Source organism: Populus euphratica, unplaced genomic scaffold (assembly GCF_000495115.2).
Source record: "Populus euphratica unplaced genomic scaffold, PopEup_1.0 scaffold18.1, whole genome shotgun sequence".
NCBI classification, from domain to species: Eukaryota; Viridiplantae; Streptophyta; class Magnoliopsida; order Malpighiales; family Salicaceae; genus Populus; species Populus euphratica.
The window spans coordinates 806,760-825,413 of NW_011499881.1; the positions used below are offsets into that span (position 1 = coordinate 806,760).

At 33.0% G+C, this 18,654-nt stretch overlaps 2 protein-coding genes across 2 annotated transcripts; both read right to left on the minus strand.

Annotated features, from left to right (window-relative positions):
• Window positions 1-3,041: 3,041 nt before the first annotated feature.
• Window positions 3,042-6,180, minus strand: LOC105129398 (auxin-responsive protein IAA13-like). Its single transcript, XM_011031439.1, has 5 exons — window positions 5,530-6,180; window positions 4,574-4,893; window positions 4,134-4,251; window positions 3,617-3,678; window positions 3,042-3,519 (listed from the first exon to the last, which is right to left on the minus strand). Exons 1-5 carry the CDS (start codon window positions 5,913-5,915, stop codon window positions 3,470-3,472), a joined length of 936 nt encoding a protein of 311 aa, XP_011029741.1. The 5' UTR covers window positions 5,916-6,180; the 3' UTR covers window positions 3,042-3,469.
• A 9,395-nt stretch (window positions 6,181-15,575) lies between these two features.
• LOC105129399 (uncharacterized) lies at window positions 15,576-17,351 on the minus strand. Its single transcript, XM_011031440.1, has one exon. The coding sequence runs from the start codon at window positions 17,052-17,054 to the stop codon at window positions 15,576-15,578; it is 1,479 nt and encodes a 492-aa protein (XP_011029742.1). The 5' UTR covers window positions 17,055-17,351.
• Between the last annotated feature and the right edge of the window lie 1,303 nt (window positions 17,352-18,654).

The following is an 18,654-nucleotide window of genomic DNA, read 5'->3' on the forward strand; positions in this document are numbered from 1 at the left end:
TAAAAATTAAAATAAATTAAATCAAAATATAAGTTAAAGCTTAATCTTTTAATGGTTTGGGCTACCCTCCATTGTCTATGAGCATATGAATATTTAAATAATATCTCGGGTTAAGTATCCCCATCAATTCTTTTTGAATTGAAAGAATTCGATCCCGTTGAGAATAGGTTAAGACAACTCTAATAACGCTCTTAAAAATAAGGATCAACCTGTCTCTTTAATAATCTAAAATATAGTCTGAATTTGATCGTCTAACTAATATACTAGGATTTGTTAAAATTTATCATCCCTAATAAAAACAACTCATGCATTTAAAGTAGCGTTAATATGTTTTTTATGTGCTAAAGATAAGGATAATGAGGCAAGGGTTTCAAAATGATCATCAAGAATAGACTGTTGTATTTTATATATAATGAGGCCTTATATGTCAAAATTAAAGATAATATTAAATTTTAATAGCAATTTAATAATATAATTATTTAATTTAATTATTTGCAATACTTTGAATGGTCTAACACAACTCATTTACAATTTATAATTGGAATCCGAAGGATACTATTTAGGTTTAATCTACATTATAAAATAATCTTTAACATTGAGTGCACGATGATACTCATATAAATCAATTCAAAATTCATATTATGTTTTATGATCTCGATATAAAAGTTATAAACTCTATTTACAAAAAAATTAGTTAAATAAGATATTTTAGAATGAGGAGATTTACAAAGAAGATCTGCAGGCTTTCTATATCTATAACTATAAACATTATATGACTGAGGATATGGTGAAAAATAAACACTAATAAAATCTCTTAAGAGATTATATAATAAATTAAGGAAGATCTAGGTAGGTAGGCGTGGAACTCTACAAATAAAATCTAATTAATAAACTTGGGTTAAATTTAACAACACATGAATGGGGGTGGGTTTCGGTCAGATTATACCTCCTCCTTTCCCATCTCATGTTGATTGAATTCCGGGAGGAGGAAAAAAAAAATATTCCCATAGGATTTGGATAGATTAAGTTATTGAATTTTTATTTTTCTTTATAATTCCAGTTAATACACAATGAAAAAAAAAACTCCATATGAATATTAAGCGGAACTTGTATATAGTTAAATAGAAATAATAAAAATATAAATTTAACAACAAATGTATTTTAAAAAATCAATTGTTCAAGAAATATATATAAAATCGGGTTTGGGTTTTAGACAAAGGGAAGACATATTCATTGCTCCCATCCGTTTTTGTCAACCAGAGGAAAATGCCCTCGTCTCTATCTGATTATCATTTTTACAGTCTCAGATTTGATTTGTATCCTACACTCATTCATTTCATGACCATGTTACAGGTTTGTTGTTTTTTTCCTGCACTTCAGTGCAATTACCAGATGGTGGAGCGATCTGCACTGTGCTGTAAAAGTTGGCAAGAATGCATCATCTTATTAATATACACAAGCACTCAATTTAAATGTCTCTGCTGTCAATGGACATACATCATTGTTACTTGACTCCCTTCCACCCATTAAGGCATTCCAAGGATTGCAGTGGAGCCATTAGTATTACTGGAAAGCTTTCCAGCTGAAGGGTTCGAAGACTTATTATTACTCATGTTTTGGTTGAGGCTTTCCATGTATGGCAAGCTTTGGGAGACAAGAAGTGAAAGAATAGACCTTAGATGGTGGATAAGTGATTTACATGCTCATGGCTGATTGAGAAAAGGTTAAAATGAGACCATCAGCCTTTTCCGTGAATTCAAGTGATTTTTTCACTTTACTTCGCAAGATGTGGGAACCAGCAAGAAAATCCTCAGAACTGTGCAAAGAAAGTTAAGGAAGAGCTACTAGGCATGAGGCCTTTCAATGATGAGGGTTTTCATGAACAGTAGCAGTATACAGTTGCCTAAATCAATTACTACTATAAAGAATGTCAATATGCTAAAAATCAGAATGTAGTAATCTGCAGTCAAAATCAAAATGATTGCATAATCTTGGACACCAAGTTTGTCTTAGTATCTCTTAACCCGGATTTCACTTATTGGCTCTTTGCACTTGAACCCAGGTCCTTTTGTTATAATTATTTTCTGTTTTCTTTCCAAAAAGATGAAGAAAAAAAGAAACAAATTACTCCATCAATTTGTTCCTGCCTAAAGTTTCTTATGGAATCATATGTTTCCCCTCAAACAAGAGAAGTTTAACCATGTTCTACGTCACCTTCTGGCGAAGCACCAGTTGCAGCATTGTATTGTTTACATGGAAGTCAGACTTACCAAAGGAGAAGACTATATTTGCATCATGTATTTTATTACCAGGTAAAATTCACCTCACTGATTAAGTTAAAAATATCATCTTTCTTTGACCATTGTCCTCTTGTCAACTTTCCATATGGATACACAATTCCTACCACTTGCTCTTAGCCACCCTTCTGCCAAAACTGAAACAGTTTGTACAAGGTAAGATTTAATGATCAGCCCATCAGGATAGAATCACCAGTTGCAACTGCAAGATGATCAACCCATCGGTACACCATGTGCCATAGTATAGCGCATCAGGATTGTTGTGACAAGCCAAAACTAGTTGTGGAGAGGCATCACATATCTGGAGCGTTGCTCAAAAGAAGATGACAAATCAGAGATATCATCTGTTACGTAATTGGAAAAACCATGAGAAGAGAATATCATTTGATGGTCGCCTTGAACTGTCTGAATTGTGTTTGGTTAAAGTGTTTTTGAAAAAATTTAAAAATTATTTATTTATTTTTACTGTGTTAAAATGTTTTCAAAAAAATTTAAATTTTATTTATTTATTCTTAATGTGCTGTTAAAAATAATTTTTTAAAAATAAAAAAATATATTCCATAATTAAAAAAAAAGGCATGACAGGGGAATTTCATTTGATGGCGGCCTCTGAACTGTCAGAATTGCGTTTTCGATATTTAATGGTGTCGAAGGTTTAACCATTAAGTACCATAGCTGCACCATAATAAGAAGGTTAGAACAACTTGAAGAGTTAACGTTTGTCACGAGAAAACAGAATCAATCAACGCAATTATGCCAATCCGCAGGCATACAATCAATGGATTAAAGTATAAATATTTCAAAGACAGGGCCAACCGATACCATGAGAAATTTCAAGCTTCAAACCACACACTAAACTGAGTCCACTAGATTGCAGCAAACTCCACTCTAGATATCAAGTACTCCCATATTTACAGTATGAGAAGCAGTCAAGCGTTCGATGCCGGTATGGCAGCAGCACCATATAAGACGAAAAGAAAAGAAGCTAAACTGAATATCGCCAACAAAAACAAGCTAGAACCAGATACTGGTTCGACAAAAACATGGAAAAGCAGTAAAAAGAAGGAACAATCTTAGCAAAATATTCTGATCCATCAACTTCTCTACTTTGTCTTTTGTTTTTAAGCAGTGTCTCCGTATTGCTGGAGTTCAAAATGCTGTGGAAGAAGTGACTAAACAGGCTTTATTCTTTGTTTCTCATTCCTATCCTGGAATCTTGGAGCTGCAATTAAAAGAAGATTTAGAGTGCTAAGAGAAGCAAAAATAAGTGGGAAAACTAGCAAGCGGGCACAGGAAAGTTGATTGAAAATTTTGCATACCAAGTCCATTGGCCTCTGAGGTCCTCATGATCCTAAGCCTTTTTACAGAGTTGAGGAACATCCTGAAAAAACAATGAAAAGGAAACCATGAGAATTAGAAATTGAGTGCTTGAACTATGCAACGTTTCCCTATTTAGACAGGGAAGGGTAATGGAGGTTGCTCAAGAGCTCAACATTCTCTCAGTCGACCTGGTTAAACAACTGAGAACTGATGAGACCTAATACAATATACAGTAGATGGAATTTGGGTCCATCGATGTGAAAACGATATGTTACAGATAATGTTATGGACACAGAAATAGTACACATCACTAAGCTTAGTATGTTGTGTGAGGCAGGATTAGTAAGCCATCCGAGCAGATAGCTTATTTTCTGCTCCCCACTGATTGTCTCAATTGAAAAGGTCGCCAAGAAACATTGCAACGGGCACACCTGCCTGTTGCACCCACCCGACCACCTGCTCCTCTCACCTCTCCTACTTAGTAATGTGATTTTATTTTTAATGGAAATTGCATACCCCCACGGAACATCTCCCACAAGCATCCAATCTCCCTCTTTATCTTCATAAGTGAGCACGAACTCGGACAATCCATCCAATAACTTAGAGGGCTTTGTTACTTGCCGCTTCTCGCCACCTGATATTTTATACACAAGCAGCAAGTTAGCATAAGGATATATCAAAATAGCACAGAAAGATATACTGAAGCATAAGTAACCAAACTAGTTTTCTTTTGTTTTTGAAGCAATCCAACTAGTAACATTCTGTATTGAATGTCATTTGCAGTGGAAATTATACCAAGTTCATCACAAAGACTTTATCAGGCAGGGAATCTGTAATATTCGTATAATTTGCATTGCAATGGAAGGAAAGAAATCTGTAGTGGGAAATAAAAGACCAAATCCAAGATTCTGTCAGATTTTGAAATTAAAATAGAGAAAGAAAGGCCGTGGACTCACCAATGGAATTGATAGTTGTGGCGGACCTGAAAAACATTTCCTCCAATGCTTGGGCTAATGTCTCATAGCAAGCATGAGCATTCAAATCTACCTTCCTTCCAATTGGAATCCCATCCATATTCACCTTGACAAATCCAAGATGCCCCTTTTCATTACTAGGAGCACTGGTCTTGTTACCATTACAGATTTTCTTCTTCAAATTATCCTTAGATTTATCCTTCTCACCAATTCCCTTGTCTTCTTCAGCTCTTGCAGCCTTTGCTTGGTTCACCAAGCTATTCATCCGGTAAGCCCTTATAGGAGGCCACCCCACAACCTGACTGCTCCCATAAAGCAAGTTAATATAATCAGAAAATTAAGCCATCAACGGAAGAAATTAACGAATCAAGATGAGAAAAGATAAAGTTCGCACAGATAATTCACTTCCCTATAAGCAGGCAAGATATAGTAACAGAAACAAATTTCAAATTTTTCTTTCATGTCCCTAAACATAGATAAATTAAGGAAACGTTGGCAAATAAATGTTCAAGAAATTATCATCGATCAACAAACAAACGGATACAGGGGAAAACAAGGGATAATACAAAACATCAAGCTTTAATACTGCAAAATGAAGAATCAAATCGTTTACAGAACAACTTGCTTAACAAGATATAAAAGCAAGCAACGGAGAAAAGATAAGGAAGACTTGAAACTTTATGCATGTATGCCTAGTTCTATGATAAGGTGGTAAGAAAAAATAAGAAGATTGTTAATCATGCTTAGTTAATAAAGGAACCCAGAAGCCCCTCCGGCCAAGAAACAAAAAGTACTTGCAGACACAGCAACTACATATGATCACCGGTAAAGAAAATAGTAGCAAAATATTCAAATTTCTAACTGTTTATAGTAACCGAACAAAGCAGATGAAAGAAATTTGAAGAATATTAACAAAAAATAAAGAATGGGGTCGCCACCTGCCAGCAGTAGGGGATCCACCCTCAAGGGAGACAGAGTCAGCAGCTCTCTTAGTCCCAGAAACAGCACCAACAACGCAAGCAGAAGATATAGAAGTGTTGTTGTTATGCCTTTGAGGCTGGGAGACCACCGAAGGAAAGTCCTTGGCAGTGAAGATTCTGCCACGCTCGCACCGTGCATTTGCCTTACCCTTCCCTCCACCACCACCACCACCGCCACCACGACCACCACTACCAAGACTCAGCCCCAGCTCAAGCTCAGCTTCCACCGGATATGAACTTGCCTCAGCCTCCACCACCTCCACTTTTGACATTGTGGAGTCATTTGTGGAGGCCCCGGAAGAACCGCCGCCGCCGCCGCCGAGTGAACCAAGACCACCTTCCATAGTAAAGATACAGACTTTGTGCTCGTGGTTAAGTAAGTTTTTTTTGTTTTAGAACTAAGAAACCAGAGAGGGAGAGATTGCGTTCCGGTACAGGAGAGGAGAAAAATACTAGGATTGCTAGTGGTCCAGGAATGAGGAGGGAAAGGAAGGGAAGGTAAGTTGTAGCTAGCTAGGGGAGGAAGGAAGGTGGTGGAGGGAGTGATGACTGTGGGACCCTTATGTCTGGTAGTGCGCCAGGCACTCTCAACACAGGTCCACAACACACACAGTCAATTTTTCTTGGCATGATCATCATGTCTCTTTAGAATCTGGTTTTCTTGTAGGTGCGCAAAATTAAATGAAAAATTCCCACCCACTATATACACACACACATTTGGATTAATTCTTAAAAAATATATCAAATTATTAAAATTATATAAAAAAAAATTAATAGTATTATTAAATTTTTTTAAGCAAATCAATTTTAAAATCATATAAAAATATAATTTAATTTTAAAAAAAAACAAGATAATAATTAAAAAAATATTTAAACAATAATAAATTGAATCCACAACAGTCTCTTAACGACTTTGATCATGAACTCTGTTGAGTTTCATAGTATTTTTTATAATTTACTTAATTATATAATAAAAATATATATTTATAAAAATTAAACAACAATTTAAAAATAGATACTTATTTTAAATAGTGATAATCATGTAGAGAACAAACTATGAAACAAAAATAAACAATGTATTATATAATCTAACCGATCCAATATTGAAGGACAGAATTGAAAAAATAATAATTAAAGGATCCAATAAAAACATGTTTGGTTAATAGTTAAATTTGTTAAATCTGTAAGTTAGGTAACTCGGAGGCTATCACATCAAACTTGTGAATCAAATTATGAACTCTACTAAAATTATAATTTTTTAAAAAATTATTTTTTATTTAATTATATGACAACAAAACAGAAAATTATAGAATTAAACATCAATTCAGTACCGGGATATATTTTTTAGATCGTGATAACATACATTATATATATAAAAAAATCCAATTATGAATATGAACTCTCAGTTAATTCAACACCTAGCAATGAAATAAATAAATAAATAAAATCTTGTCAGCCCCATAAACCAAATCAAACAACCAAACATGTGAACAAGTCCATGAACTTTATAAAATTTAATAATAAGACTTTTTTCTTGAACTACTTTTTTTCAACTATGGGGTAAAAAAACAATATGACAAAAAAAGAAAGAAGAAAAGGTAAAATTCACTTAATTTTTTTTTTAAAAAACACCCAACTAAACTTGTAAACTAAGGAAATTGGGATTATCCTAACAAACCTACAAATCACTCTAAACTTGTAAAAAAAATAAAAAAAAAATAAAAACATATTAAAGTTGAAATACACGCGCGCGCGCGCGCGCGCGCGCGCGCGCACATACACAAGACAAACTTATTATCCACCACCATATGTTATGCCAACAATACGTGAATAACCATTTAGGCAGTGATCAAATAGTAAGAACTTGGGGCTATGGGGTTTGCTCCCTCTGTGATTTCAGGTTTGAGTCCTTGGTTGTTCATATGATGGCCACCGAAAGCTTACAAGGTCATTAACTTCAGGGCTCATGGAATTAGTCGTGGTGCACGCAAGCTGACCCGGACACCTACATTAATCTTAAAAAAAAAAAACAATACGTTAATACTTAAAGTTCTAATTTTTGTGACCTTAGACGAATAGGTAATTTAATTATTTATTAAAAAACAAATATATCATCCAACAAGTTTTTGGTAATGAATAAACCATTAAAAGAGATTGAAATGACCTCAACTTCAAGATTTTTTTAAAAAACCAAATGGTAAAGAGATAGTTTTAATATAGAAATTTGCAATGATAAATATTTAGTGTTGCAGTGGAAACAAATATATCATTCAAGATCAATAAATCATTAAAAGAGATTTAAATGACCCAACTTCAAGTTTTTTTTTTTAAACCAAATGGTAAAGAGGTAATATTAATATAGAAATTTGCAATAATATATATTTAGTGACACCGTGGAAACCTACACCTTATGTATTGTTAACATGTAAATAATTTCTTATACTCTAATTGCTTGTGTCATACTATGATTATTTTTTTTGAAGTGGCGTGAATTTTGATCCTGTATTTTTGTTAGAAAGTAATTTTTTTAGAAAAATAAATTTTAAGAAAGTGAATTATATTCTGATATTTGGTAATACAATAGAAAATAAATTAGAAAATATTTTCCAATATTTGGTTATGTTATGGAAAATGAGCTAGAAAATAACTTATTAATGTTTTATTTTTCTAAAATTTATTAAAATAACAAGGAATAAATTTTACAATTAAAAAGGTAAAATGAGAATAAAATGAAAATATATATATATAATTTTATAAATTATGTCAAATAAAATAAATAATAATCAAGATAATAAAGATCAAATCTAAAAAATAAAAGATAAAAAAATTAGAATAATAATAATAATTAACATTTAATAAAGTATTTCAAATAAAATAAGTAACAATCAAAAGAATGAGGACCAAATTAATAGATAAATTTTTTTAATAAAAAATAAAAAAAAAAGCAAATAAAAAATTATAAAAATAAGGACCAAAGCTAATCTAAAAATTAAATTTTAAGAGATGAAATTAAAAAATAAATATTCAAAATAAAATATACATAGCAATAAATTTTTTTTTTACCAAATTTGATATAATCAGCAAATAATATAATATTTATAAATTTTCTATAACCTTTGGAAAGTATTTTTTGCCTAAATTTTATAGAAAAATGTTTTTTTTGGAAATTCAACCAAAATTTCTTTTGGCAGGGAATTGTTTTTCATTGACCAGCTTTTTTAATAATATACACATACATGAAAATTTAAAAAGTAATTTCTCTTAAAAATCACTTTTTAAAAAATAAATATACCTAGATTTTTTAATATATTCCAATACTTTGATAGAAGCACTTTTAACGTTTTTTTAAAAAATTATTGTATGAAACTTATTTTCTTCAAAAGACCCTTGATTATTATGTATATAAAAAAGATAGTTGATTTTTTTTTTAAAGGGAGAATCTAGAGAAAGAATATACGTAGAAAGGGACAGGAGAAAATTTATTTTTCATTTTGTTTTGAATTTCTAAACTATGCTTCTTTTTTTATCCGTTTTTCTTTTTAATACTCGACAAGGGTTTTTATTTATTTTTATTTCTTATTTTTGTATAAAAAGGAATATCTTGGTGTTTTTATCATGTCACTTCAAGGAAATTATTATAATTTATCCATTATTCTTTTAATAGTAAAAAAAAACCTCAAAATGTGTCTTTTTAAAAGAGACTGGAATATTATAAAAACCAAAATATTATCCACGACATCTACTTTTGTGGATTTATCAATTAATTAATAAAACAAGATCTTTTTCCTTGTAGAAGCCGTCCTAAAAGTTCAGGATTTGTTCTTGAACATCCCCTTTGTTCTGGAAAGAAATCTTTTTTCCTTTTTTTTTTTTATAAACAAATCACTAACTACATAATTATTGCATCTGGCCCTCTCATTCCCAGTAGAATTTATAATAAACCACATAGCAAATATATTACACCTCAAAACTTTGCAAAACACGCCACCATTTTCAAAACCTAATAGAATTTGCAGTGAAAACTGCTGTATAAAAACTATTCTTTTATCCAAACGAGATAAAAAGCTTGTCAAGGGAGAGTAAAATGAGTACACCAGTAGAAAAAATATTAAAAAAAACCAGAAATCACATGCCAAGAACAACTATATTTTTCTTCAAAGAACAGGAAGAGAGAGAGTTTTGGCTGGATTGGGTTTTTTGATTCGAGTAGAAAGGAGCTTCTCATGCATGATCAAAACCAGGAAATGGGCAGCAAACTATGATGATTCTAATTAATTTGCAGTAAATATCATAATGCATGCATGCCTGCCTAAACAAGACTGATCAACTCGATGAGAATTCTTCAAAAAGTTGCAAATTTAGATGATGATAGTTAACAACTCGATCGAGCTTCGGTGTAAAAGCATGGGTTAAGGTCAAAAGTGTGAGGCAGCAAAAGCATAGACCATGGCTTCACCTCACCCTTTCTTTCTTCCTAGGTGTTGTCCACCATTTCAAGGACAAACGGCACAAACCCTTGTTTTCGAAAGCTGAGACCTAGAGAGATGTATCGTCAGTGGATGGCGGGGCTGCCCTTAAAAAGATGGAGATGAATAACAAGAAAAAAAAGAGATTTATAATCTTTTAAGAATATAGTTCGATACAACACTAAAACCAGACATTGCCACTGTCATTAACAGTGGATTTTATATCCCAAATTAAGACAATCACAACCTAATCGAATGTTGAATATGTAATTAAGAGTCTAAAACCGGATTATAATCTTAAAACAAATAACCTGGATTGGTTTTTTCTATTCTTAAGAACTTATGCAAAAATCGTTATGAAATTTATTATACGACGGAGGAGCACAGCTGTAGCTAGGGGGCAGGCAATTAATTAGGATTGCAAATCGGAAGATTAGGCAAGGTAAGAGGTTGTCTGATACGAGAGACAAACCGACAAGGTGGGGGCCGATCCACGTGCCTCCAAGCTGCCAAAGAGCGCCACGTCAGTAGACAGGGTACGCGCCTGACCGGGGAACTTAGGAGGAGGTTCGGGGACCAGACCGCCCTCCTTTCCTTCTTTCTTTTAATTACGTTTTTCAACAGGTACCAGCTCGGCACCTTTTGTTACAAACTCTGAAGAAGGAGTGACATAACTACAAGTTAGTCCTTCATCTACATAAAATATTACAAATCAGTCTTAATACTTTAAACTTTTACAAAGTCTTGCTTAATCCATCAATCATTTATAGTTTCATTATCAAGGTGTTCATATGAAATGATAAAAATCACTAGCACCGGTATTATGACACAAATTAAATGCATGTGATCTTTTTTTTTTTAAATGTTGTATTACATCTTTTATAAATTGCTGATTGATCATATCTAATGTACTTAATATAAATATAAAAGTTAATTAATTTACAAAAAAATAAAATAATCTTTTAATTGTTTAATCTTAATCCTAAGCCTACCGATTATTCCATACTTTTTTTTATTGATCTCCTCTCGAACCACAGTCAACTTAAAACAATGATTTGAATCATTAACTCTAAAATTTTACTCTAACTGAAATAAATTTAATTTGAAAAAACTCAAATCAATCCTCTTATTTTCTTCAGTGTATACATTTATTAAAATATTTCTCAATCTAGTCTCCTCCCATTATAGTTTTCAACCGTGTCTCCCTATCTAAAATCATCACAGATTTTAGCAAAATTAAGAATTAAGTTGAAATAAATTCTTAGCTGAGGAATCCAATTGAGAATGAATTGATAATTTGAAGACTAACATAGGTTTTTACCTCATAATTTCGCAAGCAGTTTTCGGGATTCTTGTTTGTAGATTGGTGGGGGAGGATTGGTGAGGCCGAGGCGCGTGGGGTTTCAACAGAGGAGTGCCTCTCCTTGGAGCAGTAGCTAGCTGCCCGACCTAAAACCCAGGCAATGGCCATTAAAATGAAGATTTGGTACGGAAGGTTGCTTTTTAAATGGGGCCCAGAAATGGTGGGAGAGGGGACATTGTACCTCCAATATGAGACAACTCCCGGCCTTTTTATTTCTTTTTCAGGCCTCCGTTCCGTCGGTTGCCATCATTTTTCTTTTGTGTTTTTTTTATCCACGCCTCCTCCCTCCCTCCCTCCCTAGTTCTTTTCGCCCGCCGCCGTCCCTCGCCTTGTGCCTTGACTCGCTTTTGCAACTCTCTCGTCACATAAATATTGTAATAATACGGACATCGTACTTTATTTAAACCCTCTCCCAGTCTCGTATTTTTCTTTTCGGTCATTACCGTGCATGTTTGAACTGCAGTCTTTTTTTTCTTTTGAAAATATACAAAAATATTATATATATTTTTATTTTTTTAAATTTATTTCTAATATATTAAAAAAAATAATTTAAAAAAATTAAAGTTTAGAATGATAAAATGTCCTCTAATTTTTAACATGGATAGTAATTGAATTTGTTTTCAGAATATTACAAAAAAAAAATCACATGAAAGTTGATCGAAAGATATAACTTTCAAACCTGGCTTTATTATTATTAACATTATTATTATTTTGAAGTGATCTTGAATTAATAATTAAGATATAGTAGACAGAAATAAAATTCACAATTCAAGGCCTAGAGAAGACTCAAGCATGGCTGCCTACGAGAAGCCCATCCCAGAAACAAGGTTAACACAGTGCCTTCGAAGTTTGAGATTAGTGGGCTTAGGACATCTCTGTCATTTTAGAAAATTTCCATCTTCCAAGTGAGCAACAATAGTACCTTGCCAAATTTAATTTTATTATCTCAAATAATATATAAATAAAAAATAAAATAATAATAATAATAATAATAGCATGAAAAAAAAGAGATTATGACTTTGTTCGGAATATATTTTTATTTTTTAAAATAATTTTTAAAATATAAGAATACTGCAAAAATACTAAAATGATATTTTATTAGATATCTTTGATAATTTTTATACAAAAATATTAAAAATATTGCAAAATACTTCAGGAAAGTCAAATTAATATACTTTCAAACCAAATAAGCTTTTATAAGAAATACACATTAAGCTTAAAACATATTAAACAGATGAGAAGAAGGAAAGAAAAAAATTAATTTTATTTACGAATTTTGCTATAATTTGTAGTTGTAGAATTATACAGAAAATAAACATGGAGTATATGAATAGATTTCTCAAGCACCTCTTAAAAATTTATTAGAATTATCACAATACGATAACAAATCAAAATTCAACCACTGTGTTTGACTGCTAAAGTCAAAACAACATTTTATTTTTCAAAATTCCTTTAATATATTAATATTAATGATAGGCTTTATGAGCATGGGCAGTCTTGATGGTGAAATTACATCGGTGTATTTTTTTTATGTGTAATAATAAAAAGGAATTAATTAATACTTATTTATTTTTGTATTTTAAAAGTATTTTTGAAAAAAGTTTAATTTTTTTTTATTTTTTTATTTATTTCAAATTGATATATTTTTAGTGTTTTTAAATTATTTTGATGTTCTGATATCAAAAATAATTTTTAAAAAATAAAATAAAAAATCATTGACGTGCATTTTAGCATAAAAAATTATTTAAAAAAACTGCAACCACACTATCAAACAAAACATTAAATTTTATAGATTAATTTTCTTTTCTCTATAAAGATCCATATCTTTTATCTATATTTCCAAATAAATATGACAAATTAATTTTTATAATTGAATTTGGTCCAACCATGGGAAGAGGGGGAAGAGGGGGTGGAACTAGAAAATTTTATATGAAGATGCCAATTAAAAGGTTGAAAAGAAAATATTTTATTTTTAGGATCCGAATGTATAACTATTATGAAGAAATTAAAACTTTAAAGACTAAAATTAAGATATTTTAAAACTTCAGCTGTGCAAATATTTTATTTTTAGGAACGAATGTTACCTATTATGAAGAAATTAAAAATTTAAAGATTAAAACTAAGATATTTTAAAACTTCGGGGGTGGCTCCCCCGAAGCCATAGCACAGGTCCGGGCGGGCGTGCGGGTCTAACTTTAATTTGGAGACATAAAGGGCAACAAATACTCTTGAAAAATTAACTACCATTGATGGTATAAAAGTGCAGGGAATTTTTTTTCGTCACTGTTCTTGAGGAATCCACTTTCTAAAACAAGGAAAAGGATAGAGAATGTTTACGGGTTCAATCAAAATACCTCTTCCTCTCCTTTTATATCGATAGCCAAAGTGATTATATCCTAAAAAATAATTTCAAATAACCTAGAAATAGAGTAGTCAGTTTAGATGATCGTTAATTAATTATTTATAATAGTTTAATGTATTTTTTTATATGATTAATAACATATACTTTATATTTGACAGATCAAAATAACTTGTAACTAGTATTTATATAAAAAATTTGTTTAGTAAAAATAGAGACTCTCCTATATTTAAATAAATATTTAAAAAAATATATAATAAATTTTTTAAAAAATACTCTGAAAATATACATACAACAAAGAGTAAAAATCATAAACTTTTGTTCTAAAATTTTTATAGTGAGTCTTTTTTTATAGTCTTTTTATAAGAAGAAGTGTTTAGAGTATAATTTTATTATTGTGATATTTTAAGTTATATTTTATTAAAAAATTTAGATTAGTATAAAATAATAAAAGGCCCGTATAAAATCTCATAAAAATTTCTAATAGAAGTTAGGCCATTAAAAATGAAAAATAAATCTAGGTATATTACCTAGATTTAAGAATGTTGGTCTCAAGATGCAATTCTAAGCTCACGTATAGTACGCTCGAGCATGGAATCCTGAGGTTACATAAATAATGGAATACACGCCTAGCATCAAGGGTGGTGGGCATGTCACACCAAACATGACCTAAGGTTTCTTTCTTGAGCTCATGTTATCTAGGGAGTTGGGATTCGGCGTTGTACTCTCCTTAAGTTTCTTGTTGTATTTTGAGCTTGGAATATAAGTCTGCACTCTGGAGGTGTTTCTTTAGGTTTATTTTAGGGGATTTTTTTGGATCCATCATAAAATGACTAGATTCTTGTTTCAGCTACACTCCTCTCCTGTCAACCCATTTCTGGGAAACTTAAATTTACTTCACAAGGAAACTCCATGGAATGTCCATTCTCTAAAAAAGTAAAATGTTTCCAGGACAGCATATGTACTATAGTGGAGCTTGTGTGTGTTGTGTGTGTGTGTGTGTGTGTGTGTGTGTGTGTTGTGTGTGTGTGTCCAAGCAACAATTTTCTCGACATAGAGAATCCTTATTGCGCTACTCCTTATCTTATCAGAAATGGAATCCACTGAAGAGCACTTTTTGCTGGCTGATGCAGAATCCTTAATTTGAAATCAAACAGTATAAGAAAGAAGCTTAAATTAATTACAAGAACTCGAGAATCAATGGATAAGATCAAAAGTTTTGTGCCCACATCGTTTGAACATAATTATCCTGACCTTACTTTTCTATTAATTTTTATTTCTGATACATGATTTTAAACAATAGGGAATTAGAAAATAATATAAAGCATGGTTCCTGCACACGAATGACGACGAGCACGTACGGAGAAATGATATTTAGCTTAAGAATAAGAAGGATTCTAAGGCAACTGATCTTGGTGTTTAAAAAGTGATGCTTGATTAACACTGAAGGTAACAAAAACTCTTCAATCTAACATGATGCAAAAGAAAAAATCGAAGATCAAAGGTAAAGAGACAACATTCTTGGTCAGCAGAAGAAAATGTCTGAAAGCAAGGATTGTTAATTTCAGGAGTAGAATGTGACAAGATCCTCGTACGGTCAACAACAACATATCTGATGAAACTGATCTCCGAACTGTGCCATTGTAAATGGATAATATCAAATTAAAGAGAGGCTACAGGGCAGACTCTTGTGATACCTTAATTCTCATGAGTGACGAGGCACTATAGCAAAAGGCTGTTAGTTTCCCGACTTTAACCGATCGAATAATCCGAAACACAGAGATAAACGATCCCATCAGTCACTGATCAGGTAAATTTAAACATTATACCTCAAATTATCCATGGAATAGCTTCGATTCCTCTTCCCATCTGTTTTCCTCCTGGCAGGGCCACCACATACAATTGAACACTCTAAACCACAAAATCTACCGAAGCAAGTAAACGTGCCATCATCATCAGCACTGTGCCTGCGGCTGTGTCGTTTAACAATTTTGCTTTCTTTAGAAGTGCTACTAGCAGGAAAACTTGAGATATCACTGGAATCGTAAACTGGCGGAAGCTCTGCTCTCCATCTTTCCAGTTTAGATTGAAGACCCTCCATGCTTCCATCCAAGCTCATTACTCCCATTATCTCACTCTCTGTCTCTACGACTCGACGATTTTTCTTTCTTGTCATTACTGCCGCCACCTCTGATGGTGATGGGCCCAATTCTGAATCGGTGATAGCTGGCCTACTTATTAAATTTGCCTTTTTCGGAGTTGCATGCCTGAAGTTGTTGTACGGAGATCCAAGATCCAACCCTGGAAATTTCGGTACAGTTTTCACAATGTTATCCAATTCGGTTGATTTGTCATCAGATCTTTCGTTTGTTAATGCTTCAGAGCTTAACGAGGCTTTTGCAAAGGCCCCATTAAGCTCTGAATCACTAAGAACCAAATTATTATTTTGGTCTTTCTTGACAATCTCTGAGCCACTTATCATGTAACTGGCTTCTTGTCTCCAATTCTTGTTCTTCTTCTCCAATTCTGATCCGCTGACCATGGAACTAGCTTTTGTTCTCCCTCCATTCATCATCATCGTATCCTCCGATTCTGAGCCACTAATCATGGAAGCACCCTTCCCTTTCATCACCATCCTTTTCTTTTCCATCACCATTGACCCAAACAAGGAACTTGAATCACTCTTCGTACGTCTTAATTCAGATTTCGGAGGCCAAGGAAGCAAGAGGGGATTGGAACGGATGCCACTACTGCTAACATCAGAAACATCTTTATGATGATCCATGTCCTCTTCCCCCATAAGCTGACGATAACCCACGGCCGAGCTAAGCTGTGAATACAATGGCATGCTTCGCATTGAGCTATCAAGAAGCGCCACACCAATGTTAAGAATCCCCTTGGGGCGTCCTGACGGTCGGCGGACCTGGAGAGCAACGAAGCGCATGCCTATCTGAAATTGGTTGTGATGGTGGGGATCAGGCGGGGGAATCAGGTTCCCAACAATGACACGGACGGTGCCTACATGAATGTCACGGAACCAATGCAGGGCGTAGATTTCAATCATGACAGCAGAGGTGTCACCATGGAGGAACCTGTCATCCACGCGGAAAACAAACTTGTCATTCCAAGTGGGATTGTTGCGTCCCTCAGAGTCGATTCTTGTTGAAAGTTTCCGGTCTGGGTGGATCCATGCAACTGCATAGGTTTTCATCTTTCGTGAGACCTTGGCGAGATCTTGTGCAGAAATGACATTGAGTTCCAAGAGTTGAAAGGGTGACAAGATCACATGAGACATTGCAATGATAAAAAAAAGGTTTGTTTGTTACTGCTGTAAAGATTGTAATCGAGATTTAAAATGTCCTCCATACAGTCGTCCAAGGAGAGGACGACGAAGGGAGGGCTGGCATCAAGGGAAGGAGAAATCTCCGACCAGGAGGAAGCGGACCAGAGATCATAGAATGTATTGACCTGGACAACACAGTTTTGGGTATTGGGAGAAGACAGACAGCTCTTAAGGTTACGACTCAGGAAGCAGCAAAAATCACAAAGTTCATGAATGTATTGGCAGTTTGAAGAGAGACAAGGATTGAAATGTCAGTTAGGTAGGATGAAGCTAGGTCCGATCAAGTCCTGAATTAGGTTTCTTCGGGTCAGACAACAATGGCTGGTTTCCAGTTATTGGGGTGGGGAGATTGGCTCCTAATTTGCTGTAAAAGTTTTTCCAATACAAAGTATCAATATTATAATTAGAATCGCTATAATTAGAGAACGTATATGCTGTCATTGATGCCATTTTTATACAATTGTAAAAGCAACATGTCTGGATTTATTCTCAAAAAAAAAAGTCTGGATTTTTTTGTGCAAGTTTATTTATTTATTATGCGAAGAACATTCTTAAAATTCCTATACCGAGTTCATAAAATCTCTCTCTAAAATCTCTACCATGACCCGCTAATGTTTTCTAATAATGGTGGCTTCTCCTCCGTTAGCCAATCCTCTATATTGCACCTACAGATTCTCAGCATTAGTTTATTAACAAAGGTCCAAGAGAAATGTCAAAGCCCTTGGTCCTTCTGGTGCCACCTGGCACATATAACCCCGTCTTGATCTTTGATAAAGAGGCAGCGTGATTTGAAACACCGGCCAGTTTCAGCCAATTATATCTGACACGACGAAAAGATTGATGTCTTCTCCCAAGTGCAGGAGTGTCGAAGTAATAAATAACCCGGCAAGACCGGGGTCGAACCACAGGGAGGTTATTTGTACAAATTATAAATAACAACAACAACAATAATAGTAATAACAACAACAACAACAATAATAGTAATACTAATAATAATAATAATAATAATAATAATAATAATAGTAATAGTAATAGTAATACTAATAATAATAATAATAATAGTAGTAGTAGTAGTAGTAGTAGTAAAGAAAGAGAAGAAGAAGAAGATGATGGGAACTTGGAGATGAAAAATTAATGTAAGGATTAAACAATAATAATAACAAATGTCAAGGTTAGAGGTTCCACTAATGGTATATCAAACAAGTATAGTATAAACTCTTATTATTGAATTGGAAACCACACACAAAGGAGGTTCCAATCAGATTATATATTGTTAACATGATTACATTAGTCATCTTATTCAATTAATGCTAATACTTGTAAATCTCGTCAAGCATTCATGATTATAACTTATGTTAACAACAAATCAAGTTCCTTTCATAGCTCAGGTGTCGGTTATACCATACATTATGGGCTATGAAAGTGCCAAGCATTTGTTGTACCAAGTGTTATACAACATAAATCAAGATTAGTCATTTAACAAGCAAAGTATTAAAGAGTGAACAAGATAACAAATATAAAACATGTTAGTATCAAACATTAAAGTCCATAT